The sequence below is a fragment of the Hipposideros armiger genome, unplaced genomic scaffold (assembly GCF_001890085.2).
Source record: "Hipposideros armiger isolate ML-2016 unplaced genomic scaffold, ASM189008v1 scaffold_9, whole genome shotgun sequence".
Lineage (NCBI taxonomy): Eukaryota > Metazoa > Chordata > Mammalia > Chiroptera > Hipposideridae > Hipposideros > Hipposideros armiger.
Window position 1 is genome coordinate 5287174 of NW_017731359.1, and position 13227 is coordinate 5300400.

The following is a 13227-nucleotide window of genomic DNA, read 5'->3' on the forward strand; positions in this document are numbered from 1 at the left end:
GTGTGGTCAAGGGGAATAAGGCTGAGGGTGCAGGGGGCCAGGGCTGAGTGCATACAGTTGTAGAAGTGTGGACTGGTGTGGCAGTGCTCAGGGCGTGGCCAAGGGGCCTCAATGGAGGTCTGAAGGTGTTGGGGAAGTGTGCTTTGGTGCAGGGCATAGGGTGAGGATCACAGGGCCAAGACCACAGTCCCACTCACCAACATGCCTTTGGGGGCTCATAACTCTACAACCCCCACCCTAGGTGAGCCCTCCAATCTCCTGCTCTTCTTAAACTCCACAGACTGTGAGGTTACAGCCCCAATGGGTGGCAAGGGGCCAGGAAGCCACGGTTGTGCCCCAGGCACTGGGAGTGCTGGTGTGCCCCACCCCTGGGCCCCTGTTTCCCAGCCCAGCCCAGCCCAGCAGCACTGGGAGCTTCTCGCTGAGCCGCCCTCACACCATCCTGCCCTTAGCAACATTCTCCAAGCAGCACCACCCTCCCTTAGCAACCGTCTCCAGGCTTCACAAACTGTGGCCAGGCCAGCCCCAGGCTCCCGCTCCCATCATGTTTTTGTTTAACAGCAAATAGTAACAAGGTCCTGGCTGGGCCAGCTGCACCCCTGCCTAGGGCATGCACCCCTGCCTGTGCTCTGGCTCCTTTCTCAGCCTGGGCTGGGTCTTGCTGGGTCCTCATGACCCTGACAAAGAGAGTCCTTACTAAATACCTGCCCAACTAGCAGCCTAGCCTGGCCCTGACCCAGCTTGGCATGGAACTCCCAGGGAGGGTGGCCTGCTCTGCCACCCTCATTTCCACCCAAGCAGGCCTTGTGCCAGAGCCAGACAAAGCCATGGCCCCAGCTGCTGCCCTCACAGTCTTTCTGGACAGTGCCATTCTGTTCCCAGCCTGGTGTGAGCATCATGATTTCATCTTCTGAACGCCACTCCAAGCCATGGCTGGCATTAAGCAACAGGACCTTTCCTCTTGGGGCTCTTCCTCAGGGCTCGGGGGCCCAGGGAGACACTGAATGCTGGCCCCTCTCCCCAGGCAGCTCCAGCTCCAGCTCTGAGGATATGTAGCCTAAGTGCCCACAACTCAGACCTTGCGGGTGTTGAGGTAGAGGCACTGATGTTCTGTGCCTTGGGGAGGGGAGGGGCAGCTTGACTGGAAGTGACGAAGGTGGGTCCCTACAGGGTGGCATGGCAGCGAGCACAGACGTGGCTGGCCTGGAAGAGAGCTTCCGCAAGTTTGCCATCCATGGTGACCCCAAGGCCAGTGGGCAAGAGATGAATGGCAAGAACTGGGCCAAGCTGTGCAAGGACTGCAAGGTGGCTGATGGGAAGGCCGTGACAGGGACGGACGTCGACATCGTCTTCTCCAAAGTCAAGTGAGCCTCAGGCTGTCCTTGCTTCTGATGTTCCCAGAAGGTGGGGAATTGGGGGGCTGGAAGCAGGGAGGACATGGAGAAGGGGGAAAACTCATGGTGCCCACATACCTGGCAGGGGGAAGTCTGCTCGGGTCATCAACTATGAGGAGTTCAAGAAGGCCCTAGAAGAGCTGTCAATCAAGCGATTCAAGGGGAAGGGCAAGGAGGAGGCCTTCGATGCCATCTGCCAGCTGGTAGCAGGCAAGGAACCGGCCAACGTGGGCATCACCGTAAGTGCCCTCCTGGTCTTCGGTAGCCATTGAGGGGGATGTGGGGATTCTCAGCTGGGGGTGGGATGGGATGGGCTCCCTAACCAGGTATTCCTGGGGGAACTCTGTCCTAACAGAAAGCAAAAGCAGTGGGTGCTGTGGAACGGCTGACCGATCCCAGCAAGTATACTGGCTCTCACAAGGAACGCTTCGACGAGAGCGGCAAGGGCAAGGGCATTGCTGGGCGTCAGGACATCCTGGATGACAGTGGCTATGTGAGTGCCTACAAGAATGCAGGCACCTATGATGCCAAGGTGAAGAAGTGAGGCCTGGGAAGGCCCCCCAGCGCGGCTGCCCCCACCAGAGGCTCAGGCCTGGGCCTAAGGGGCATGTGGAGCAAGAGAGCCCAGTCCCCTCCCTGCTGGACTTGCCACCTAGAGCTTCCTGCCCAGCCCCATGGGGCCAGCCCACCAGGCCTCTGACCCAGGCTGCTCTGTGTCCCCTTCCCCTTCCTCTTTTCTCCATGACTTCTTGTCACTCTGAGGAGAATCTGTGCCTATAGCCTCACCGCCCCAACCTAGCCCCGGGCATGGCTAACTGCTGCCTGCTTGCCTCATATTTAAGCTACTGCTCTGGCCAAGTGCCTAATTCTTACCCATACCTCAATAAAGACACCTTTTGTATCAATATGGCCTGGTCAGGTATATGATGATGGGTATAATGACATTCACAACCCCTCAGTGTCACCATCGCCCTGTGTGTCACACTGCTGATCCTCCCACTGGTAGCCCTGCCCAGAAAGAATAGCCGTGCCTTCCATCAGTACAGAGCCAGACTGCCTGAGGATGCTCTTTAGGGAAATCCAAAGCGTTTTACCTTAGCCCTGACCCAGAATTCTAACATCACAGCTTGCCTTCCTGCAGTTAGGGCCTCAGTCTTGGCCTCTCCACTTTCACAGCAGCAGGAAGGATGAGACAGCAGATTTGGCCTGGGTTAAATGTTGGCAGGGGCCCAGTACCAGGCCTCGGGCTCTCAGCCTGCTGACAGGCTCCTATTCCGGGGGGCTACCAAAATGAGTCATTTTGGGCTCCAGCTCAGAATATCAGAAAATGTAGGACCAGGAAGAACCTTAGACAGTAGACAGACAGTCCAACTCCTTAATTTTACAACTGAGAAAACTGAAGTCCAAAGAGTTAAGGGGCTTCTGTAGAACAGAGGCCAGAACCATGCCTCTTGCCTCCCAGGCCAGGCTCTTTCTAACAGCACGCTCCAACATGATTTCCAAAAATGGGACTGGATGGCTAGTGATAGAGCCTGGCACCCAACACCAGCCTTTGGCAGATGAACATGGCATCAAACAATGAAGGGGTCTCTCCATGCTGACTCCCTCCCATCTGTTCAATATCCCAGGTTGGGAAGAGGGTGAGGAGGGCTCCTGAGGACTCCTGTGAGTTTCAGATTAACTTTTTCCTCTCTGAGGTTCTGGGTGTTAGGCCAGAGCTATTCCCAAGCCCAAGGCTTTGGGGCCAAGTCTCCTTCCTTCCTGCTGACAAACAGGCTTGATGGGACTGAAGGCCTTCCCAATAGAGGACAGCTCCCCAGGGTGCTAGAAAAGGCTTAGGGGCACATGCTTACAGACACCTTCTTTCCCAACCCTGTTAACAAGGCAAAGTAGCGCAACTGCTTAGTCCCTCATCCCACAGGCTGTTCAGGAATGTTCCTGCCCCCGGTGGACCCACAGTCCCTTGAGTCCAAGTTCTCTTGGGAGTCTGGGTGTAGGGGAATAGTGTAGCTCGGGACAGGGATGCTGGGGAGATGAGAGCGGAAGACCAACGCCAGGCCACAGCAAAGTCTTGCCTAACAGCTGACAGCTGTAGGCTCCTCCTGCCGTGGCTAACCACGAACCCTTCACTTCCCAGGGAAGAGCCTCAGAGAGCTCTACTTCTCCCACCAGCAAATAGGAGGAGGAACGATTCCTCTAGCCTTGGGGAATTTGTTTAAATTGTAGGCTTACTTAAAGGAGCACAATTGGAGTGAAACCCAAATACTTCTGGCTTTCACTTGCTAAAATATCCTCATAATGAAAAGAATTTAACTGGATTGCAAATTGGTCCACGCTATTAAGCGATTAAGCTGCAGGTGAGAGTACCAGCCAATGTGTAGGGGAGCTGAGGCTGGGCCCCACCTGTGACTGGCAGTGTGGCTTAAAGGAACCCAGAGAGAGAACTGGCTGAGTCCTGAAACTACCTTGCAGGAGTAAAGCCCCCTTTTCTTCTTGAAAAGTGTTCAGGGAGCCTGAAGGAAATCAAGGCCCACCCAGACCCAGGAAGACCCTTAAATACCAATGGGTCTACTAACAGAACCTGGTATAGGGCAGCGACTGACCAAAAAGGTCACTTCGGCCCTTCAGTTATCACTGCTCCACCCCACCTATAGCCTCCTCATGGTGGAAAGCTTTGGGTACCCTTGCTAGCAAAGCCAGGTGGGCAAGGAAGAGAGGTTAGGATCTGTGGGATGGAGCCATTAAAACCCTCTATGTATAGTTGGTGGGAAGGCCAAATCTGTCAGTGGCTCTGTCCCTCTTAGACACAACTTCCCTGAGGACCGAGCTCTGTTTCCTCCTTTCTCCCAATAGTGCCAGGCCTAGAGTGAGGAATTCCTCCCCACTTGTTTTCTACTTGCTTTAGGAGCCTTCCCCCTTCCATGTTGAACCCACTTAGCACCAAAGGGCAACAATTCTTTGGCCCTTCCCTTGACACCCCCAATTCCCTACCCCTGCCCTCTGGACCAAGGGCCACACAGGGAAAATCAGAAACACCATGACCCACATCTTCCAAGTTCTCTCCCCCCCCCCCCCCCGCCCCACTCCCTCTGTCTCTACAAGATATCCTTAGGTTTCTGTTTAGACCTGTTTGGTGCCAAGCTTTAAACTCTATCACATGAGTTTTTGCTTTCCTTCCCAACTATATCTCCAGGGCAGACACCAGAACTTGTCACTTTTTCACTATGGTGGGAGTAAACTCAAAACATGTTTGATGAACCAATCGATATAAATTTGCTGAAATTTCTTCTAAAACAGAACACACCTGGCTATGGATGTTCTTTTTTTGACCTCCTACCACACAGTTTCAAGTGACACTTGGGAAAAATGTCTAGTGTTTTTTCCCTTTTCGATATTTTCAGCCAAATGTCTCTGTGTGATATGATGCTAGGACCAAGTGTCAACTATTTCTGTCGGCAGAAGGAAAGAATGACTTGATGGGAGGAGATAAAAAGAGAAATAAAGAGAAGGACCAATACAATGTAATCAGAATAATATGTTTTCTTGATCTTGTGGGTAAATACCACAATACTGGTGGCAATGGCACTGAGAGCCCCCCGTGGCTGAGAAGGAAGCTGCAGAGAAGGTGTTCTGTGCTAGCTCCATAAACTAGGCTCTGGAACAGAGTCTGAGACACTCTGTATTACGTACTGACCCGTGTCATGTGCCATTGGTGAGGAGGAAGACAGCGTGCTTTTCCCAAAGGGTGACGATCTCCCCAAATGATTACTCTTCTCAGGAGGCAGGAGTGCTTTCCCAGAATAACCTTTTTGCTCTTTGTTCAGCTGCTGCAGCAGATACTCATTAGTGACCACCAGGGATCTGAGGCACAGGGGAAAAGGCAGCCAGAAATCATAAAAGCAAAGTAGATGACATTCAGACCTGAAATGTTTGCTAAAGACAAATGCAAAATGAAGTAACATCTGTAAATAGAAAGAACTATCCGATTTATGAGTGGGTTGTTTTAAAAGCAGGCTGACAGTTTCTTTCTTCATTACAGTTCTGTTTTAATATGTTCCATGCTGATTGTAGCAGTAACATAGTTCACATTTTATATTGTGATTGTTCTATTCTTTCCAAAGCACTTGCATGATGAGGTAATAGAAGCACTGGGAGATTGGCACCTGACCAGGCCTCCAAATTCTATCTCCAGATCTTAACTTCTACTTCTAATCTATCCTGCATCTGTAATTATCTAGTGGTGTTAGTCATGGCTGTATTCTTGGACTCTGTATTACCTGTAATGTTAAAAGCCAAAAGAGACTGGCCAAAAAAAGAAAAAAAAAAAGAGGCATGCACAATGCTATCCATTGCAGCACTGTATGTAACAGCAATATACTGTCAATCTAAATGCCTATCAACAGAGGACTGATTAAATAAACACACAGTGGAGTCCTGTGCAGCTATAAAAAGGAATGAGAACTTTACATACCAGTGGGAACTGATTATTAAGATAAAATGTTAAAGTACCATGAAGCCTCTTTTTATATAATAGAGGGTAATACAAATACACACCCACACCTACATTGGAAGGCTAGTGGGAGGGAAGGGAAAGATAGAAGAGACAGTAAGGAAAATAGATTTATCTGAATTTATCTTATTTTATAGATTTGACCTTGGGATGTACATGTTTTACATAATTATAAAATAAGATTAGATCAAAGTAATAAAAAATTCTGTATGAATCAAAAGCAAATAGAAACAAATTGAACCTGTATATTGAATTGATGGTTTAACAACACAGAGAAGAATTATTTCAAGTTCCTTTAACATACAGCAATTTGACGTATGTCACTCAAGAGATATACCCTAATGTTCTCAAAGTGTGGTCCCAAGACCAGCTGCAGCAGCATCACCTAGAAACTTATTAGAAATGCAAATTCTCAGTTCCCAACCCATACCTGCTGAATGAGAAACTCAGGGTGGGGGTGGGAGTGGAGGTGGGGGAGAGTTTCAACAAGTTTTTCAGGTAATTCTGATGCTCACCCGAGTTTGAGAACCATGACTTTATGCTACTTGCTCTACTTTTGTATAATATATGTTTGAACTAATTATAATGAAAAGCTAAAAAAATTAAAAAGCGATCCAAAATGGGTCTGGGTCTAATCCTAATACAAAGTTATTCCAAGGAAAATCAGGAAGTGAAGTTTGGGGCTAAAGGTTTGGGGATGTGGCTCTTTTATTTAAAATTCATGGGAAGTCCTAGTATAGGTGTTTGGTTAATCAAAATGTCCAGGGCTTCTCTAAATGTACTAATAGTCTTGAGGCCTTTTCTGATTTGTCTTTCCTGCACTCCAGGGATATTGTTCTTTGAAGAGGCTGATGCTATTGAGCTCCTCTGAAGAGAACATGTACATTAGATTCTTCCCCTATCATTCTCTCTCAGTGCTCAGGTGAATCTTCTGTGACCAATAGCAGGCAGACATTTTCCAGAAGAGCCAGATGACTGATTTTAGGGGCCCACTAGCTAGTTGACTCAAACAAGGGTCCTGTTGGATCCAGAGAGAAACTACTTATTATTGAGGTATTGCAACCCATCAATTCCAGCAAAGACATTTAGTCTCTGGTGTGTCCTGGAAAGCAGTACTTTGATCCCTGAACTAGCTGGCCTAGATACAAGTGGTTTACACACAATAATATGGAGTTAATTTGAAAAGTATACAGATATTAACTTGCCAGTAAAACAAAGGAGTAAAGAGAAACAGGCATTTGCTTCCAGAAGCCAGCTAGATAGATCCACTCTTACCTCTGACTTTCATGGAGAAGGGCCACTGTCTCCTCCAACTTTTTCAGCTGGGCAAGCTCCTGGTTCAGGCAAGCCATCTGCATGTTCAACTGTTGGTTTTTGCGCAGAAGATCATCTGCAGAGAATATAGTAGCCAGAGGTGAGCAGGATTTCAAGCAGCTAGTCTTTGAGCAGAGCTGAAGTAGTCAGGTGGACAACTTGAAGAATTGGGAGCACCCCACTGCACCCACCTCCACACTCCATTCACCATCCCCTCCCTTTGAGACAGCAGATATGGTGACAAGAATATGGAATTTAACAACAAACAAAATCTGAATTAAAATTCAGCCACTTAATATCATACGTGTTAGTTCACTGTTCTGAGGTTCACTAGAGCTAATAACCCTGCTCCATAGCACTATTATGAAGATTCAATGAGATGGCTGTCCTCATTTAGCATAGGAAGTCAACAAATATTAGGTCTCTGTATTCTCCATTTTAGTTTATGAATGTATGTCTTTCACTCCTTGTGAAGTATGTGAGAACATCTAGAACTGCATCAGGTACATAGTAATAACTCAATGCCAATGAGTGCTTGCAGAAACTGAATTTGTAACCAAGACACTCAGACCTAGCTTCCCAAATGTTATCACTGCCTACAATAATGAGGTAGGTAAAAGCATGGGAACTCTGGCCCTAAGGAAATCAGTACTTCTTTAACTTTAATATGTTTACTGATCACCTGGGGATCTTGTTAAAAAGTAAGCTGATTCAGTAGGTCTGAGGTGTGGCCCAATATTCTACATGTCTAACAAGCTCCCAGGTGTTGCTAATGTTGCTGTGGATCACTCTTTGAGTAGCAAGGTTCTGGAATGTGGAAAATAGGACTGCAACAGCTGTATTTATCACCTGAGCCAAAATCCAGTACTGGGCCTCATGGCTGATAGAAAGTAGGTATCTAGTGAACAAACATTGCCCTATTTTCAGAGTGGGTAAGTGGAGATGCCTTGATTATTCAGGCTTGTAAAATCAGGTTGTGATGAGACTGAACTCTGGAAATTCAGTGCTGACTTCCATATCAAGTTCCTCATATAAATCAAAATGCCCATGTTTGCTTAGCTTAGGGTTGCTGAGCTAGAGGTTTAAAGTCAAGGGTAGACTTTAATCTAAAATACTGGCCTAAACTATCAGGGGTGCCAAAAAAAAAAGTATACACATGATTTGTATTCATCTTTTGTTATCAGTATATATTGAGTATTACAATTTTAATACAATTTTCTTTTGTTAAAATGTGTATACATTTTTTTGGCACCCTCTATATATTAATAATAAAGTAGTACAAATCAAAACTTCAGTGGGATAGGGCTGGCCGAGTGGCGCGATGGTTAAGAACTGGCTTGGGACACCAGAGGGCCCCGGTTCGGATCCCACATATGAGGGCCAGTGACACTGTCCTCTACAAAAAACAATAAACAAAAACAAAAACTTCAGTGGGATATTATTTTTCACTTACCACCACGGCAAAAATTTTAAAAATTAACCAGTGTGGGCAAGGATGGAGTGAAAAGGGCATTAAAATACACTCATTGCTGATGTGAGTGTAAACTGAAAAACCTTTATTGGGAGAGATTTGGCAATGTGTAACAAAAGCTTCAAAAATATTCACATCTTTTGACCCACTAATTCTACTTCTAGGAATGTCTCCTAGGAAAATAGTTTGAAATGTACACAAAGACTTATGCACATAGATATTAATAGCTGCAATATTTATCATAGTATAAATATTAGGATTCTCAGTTCCACCAGAAGGGAAGAAAGGCAATCTCAGAGAAGCATTTTCACTCTAGTATCTTTGCTTTCATTTCAGGTCTTTTGAATGTTTGGAAACTCCTTTAAATTATTTATATTATAAATAATGGCAGCTTTATTTATAATAGCTAACATTAAAAACAACTACATAGAGGACCAGATAGATAAATATGGTATATTCATGTGGCATTTATATATATATATATATATATATATATATATATATATATACACAAGCCTGAATATATATATATATATATATATATATATATATGAAATGCCTATACTATTAAATTAATAACATTAGAATGTGGAAATCAGATTATTGATTGCCTAAGGTATACAGTAGGCGAAACTGACTGCACAAGGGTCTGAGGGAAATTTCTGGAGTAACAGAAATGTTCTATATTTTGATTGGGATGGAATTAAATGAATGTATATATTTTTAAAAACTTAGAATGTGTGCATTTTGTTGTATGTAAATTACTTTTTAAAAAATCAAGACACAAATTTTAATTTTGAGTTAAAAATGTATGTATACATTTAAAGAAAATATACCAGAAACACTAATGGTAGTTATTGCTGGGTAGTGGGGTTTTATTTTCCTTATATTTTTCAAACTTTCTATAAAGAACACAATCTTCTGCTATAATCATAAAAAAAGTTCATTCTCAAAAATAACAACATTTGTGTTTGCTTTACACCGACAAAGAGCTCCATCTGGTAACTCAAGCCACCTGCATTACAACTCTCTAAGGCAAGATGATTGTTTCCATTTAGGAAGCCAGGTGAGCTCTAGATGATGAAGCTTATTAAACAGGTCACCTATAAACAAACAATTGTCTTGGGACACATCACACGTTTCTTTCCTGAACTTACCATAAGTGTGGGACTGGTGCCCACTCACAATTGAGGTGATAGCACCTTCCTCCAACTGCTGGATTTTTTCTGATAAAATGAGGTTTTCTTCCAGCACTCTGACCAGTTTTTGCTTCAAACTTTCCTTTAGATCAGTAAACAAAATACAAACACATTAAAAATCTGAAATTCTGAGGAGTGCTTTTAAAAGACTGAAAGAACCTGTCCTCTGTTTAGTGATAAGCTGAACGGAAGTCAACACCTTTCTCACTAGAATTTTAATTCATTGGTAAACATAGCTCAAGTGCAGCAAACAAATTTATCACATGGAGTTGGCTATCTTTCCTGTGAATTATCCACTACCCTTGCAGAACAAGTGGTTGTTTTGACAAGTGGCCAGCATTCTGAGTCACCTATCTAAAGTTTCTACAAACTGAACTTGATGTCTGTAAAGCCTCCAATGTTAAGAAAAGGAGAAAAAAGGCTTAAGGATATGAGTCCCTTCTTCGTCTCCCAGAGCCAACAGCCTGAAGCTCCAGGACTGGCCCCTGGCTCAGGGCTCTCTGCTCCCTCAGAAGGGAGGAAAGACAACCCCAGAGACATCTGCCTCCCCTCATCAGAATCAAACCATAACCTTCAAGAACATGATCCGAAACATTTTCACTCTAGGGTCTTTTTGGTTGTTTTCTTTTTCCATTTCAAGTCTTTCTTTAGAATTTTTTGATGAGGTCTAGGATTAAGGGCTCATCCCTTTAGAACAGCGGTTCTCAACCTTCCTAATGCCGCGACCCCTTAATACAGTTAGTTCCTCATGTTGTGGTGACCCCCAACCATAAAATTATTTTCATTGCTACTCTATAACTGGAATTTTGCTACTGGTATGAATCGTAATGTAAGTATCTTTTTGTTTTCTGATGGTCTTAGGCGACCCCTGTGAAAGGGTCGTTCGACCCCCAAAGGGGTCGCGACCCACAGGTTGAGAACCGCTGCTTTAGACCCTCTGAGTTGTCCCTGTCCTGGCAAATTCTGTGTTCCTGATTTGCCCAGACTGACTTTTCTGTATTTTGGTTCAGGAACATCTAAGTGTTCATGGTGATGATGATCTTTATGGCACAGAACTGTTCTAGTCTTGCTGCTCTGTCCTTTTCTAGTAAAGGAAGAGTAGGAAAGGAAGATGAGAGAGGCATACCATGTCATTAGGGACCACCTGCCCAGCCTCCTTCAGTTCCATCTCCCTCCTGCGGAAGGCTTTTGACGTGTCTTCAGGATGTGAACGACACCACTGCTGAGAAGGAGCAGGGACTACCAAAGTCAGAAGCAAATCTCGGGCAGGACCTGCCAAAAATTCAGGTTGGGCACACGGGCCAATCTTAAAAACTAAAGCACAGAATTCCTAGTCAATAACTACCAGCTCTGTAGGACAAAAAGGTAATCTAATATGTCCTTTTAACAAGAATTTAGTAAGTGGCTGTAAAAGATGTTTCACGATGGACAAGAAATTATATCCCACAGCCTCTGTGGAGAAACAACAGCAAAACCTTGTGAATGTGATCTGCACTATTTTCTGTTCACTAAGGAGTGTCTCCTGGGGATAATTTCCTACAAAATGAGAACAAAGGGTCAATGTGGGATGAAAAGTAATTTGGCTAAGACTTCTTCTCCTGAATGTCCCTTTAGAAAAAAAAAAAGTTAAGCCCAAACAAACTCTAAACAAACAAAGCTCTAAAGTTTCTAGTTTTGACTTAAACTTTTCCCACCACCTAAAAGCTCCTTGAATTCTTCTTCCATTAAATAACAAATAAACACCTGGGGACAATGTTTGCAAAACCGTTTTCCCCCAAGTTACTAAAAAAAGAAGCACTAACAAAAGTCCCGGTCATTTAGTCGTTTGAATTTTTCAAATCATAACATTTCAACAGGCATTCAGAACTCTGATGATCAAACCCAATTTCTATTGTATTTATTATTGGCAATTTCCCAAGGATCATGAAATCCTTTTGTCATCATTAACATGACCATGCTGTATTTTACATTATCTCATCATTCTACACACTCGTACTACCCAAACACTACCAAAAAATAAGTCACAGGAAGAACAAAACAATTGGTACATGAGGAAAGAGTGCTGATACATAAAACAAACAGGGAAGAAGATCATGAGAAAAATGCAGATTTGTCAATTACTGTGTTATTGACACATTTGGTAAGTGATCACGAGAATAGTTTTCCTTGCAGAGCAGAAGCAAGTTCAGAGCCCATCTCCTAGAAGTGAGAAAGCACTCACTTACCGAGAAACTTTTTGTTAAGGAGGAGAGAGCCGGAGCCGTTCCAGTGCTTATCCACAAGCTCCAGGAGCTGTCTGAGGACAGTGGCCACATGGGAGGTTCTGGCAGAGATTGGAGGACTGTGGTTTCCTGGCAAACCATGCAAACTGCCCAGGTCACTAGAGAGAGGCTCAAGAAAAAAAAACAAAACAGAAAACCCAACCATTTGTCATTCTTACACAATAAGGAAGTAAGAATCCAGACATTTAAAATGTTAACATTAAAAAAAAAAAAGATGATGTCATCTTTCAGTTTAGATTTGAATAGAATATTATTTATATCCAAGGGAAATGCAATAATATACTCAAAGATAATTTCAAAGGTAAATAGCATCTTCTATCACAATTCTCTGTTGAGATTTTTAGAAGAAAACAAAAAATGTTTTAATACCTACATCTATGGCTCAATATATTATATGCTATGTAATATAAAAAGATTAAACTGTAGAACATTTTTAAAAGTATTATATATCATAAAATAAAATGGGGAGTAATTTAATAAAAATTATAACTCATAATAAGCTTATATTTAGTACCTTAATATATACTAAATATAAATGTCCTAAAACATTTTAGATGTTAAATGTTATTGTTGGACCCAGTGTTAACGATGTTTTATTCAGTAAGAACCTTACATGTATAGATGTATAAGTAGATCTGTCCAGTAAAATTTATAAGTTTTAATCATTCATATACATGTCTATATATTTATTTACTCATGTCTGAATGAATAAAAAACAATTATGAACTTTACTTGACAGATCTATCTACAAATCCTTTCTGTAGGGTCTCATGGGCTTAAAGAAAGCTCACATATATTAAAAACAGCCAAATTATTTCTCAATCTTTGGTTCTCTTGATATAAAAAGCTACAGATGATTAATTAGCTAATGCTGCTATATCTGACAACCGTGAAGCAGAACATCAAAGACAGTGATATTTATGACTTGAGTCACACATGCGGCCTATGATAGGGAAAGGCATTACAAATGGGATAAACATTTCTTCAGCAGATCTGTACTAAGCACCAATCATATGCACTGAAAGTTCTGTATAAGGACTGTGAACATATGAAGAGG

At 43.5% G+C, this 13227-nt stretch overlaps 2 protein-coding genes across 3 annotated transcripts in view; one reads left to right on the forward strand and one right to left on the reverse strand.

The window, feature by feature from the left end:
* Window positions 1-2299, forward strand: part of TPPP3 (tubulin polymerization promoting protein family member 3) — a 3749-nt gene extending 1450 nt beyond the window's left edge. For both annotated transcript variants that reach the window (XM_019656599.1, XM_019656591.1), the window contains exons 2-4: window positions 1171-1364; window positions 1480-1633; window positions 1750-2299. In XM_019656599.1, the coding sequence (XP_019512144.1) occupies window positions 1177-1364; window positions 1480-1633; window positions 1750-1938 (531 nt within the window). In that variant the 5' untranslated portion in view covers window positions 1171-1176 and the 3' untranslated portion in view covers window positions 1939-2299. The remainder of the gene's footprint in view (window positions 1-1170; window positions 1365-1479; window positions 1634-1749) is intronic.
* Window positions 2300-2404: 105 nt separating this feature from the next.
* LRRC36 (leucine rich repeat containing 36) overlaps window positions 2405-13227 on the reverse strand; it is a 34109-nt gene continuing 23286 nt past the window's right edge. Inside the window, exons 7-11 of the mRNA XM_019656608.1 lie at window positions 12114-12279; window positions 11015-11160; window positions 9847-9970; window positions 7180-7294; window positions 2405-5255 (exon numbers count right to left, since the gene is read on the reverse strand). Of these exons, the coding sequence (XP_019512153.1) occupies window positions 5030-5255; window positions 7180-7294; window positions 9847-9970; window positions 11015-11160; window positions 12114-12279 (777 nt within the window). The 3' untranslated portion in view covers window positions 2405-5029. The remainder of the gene's footprint in view (window positions 5256-7179; window positions 7295-9846; window positions 9971-11014; window positions 11161-12113; window positions 12280-13227) is intronic.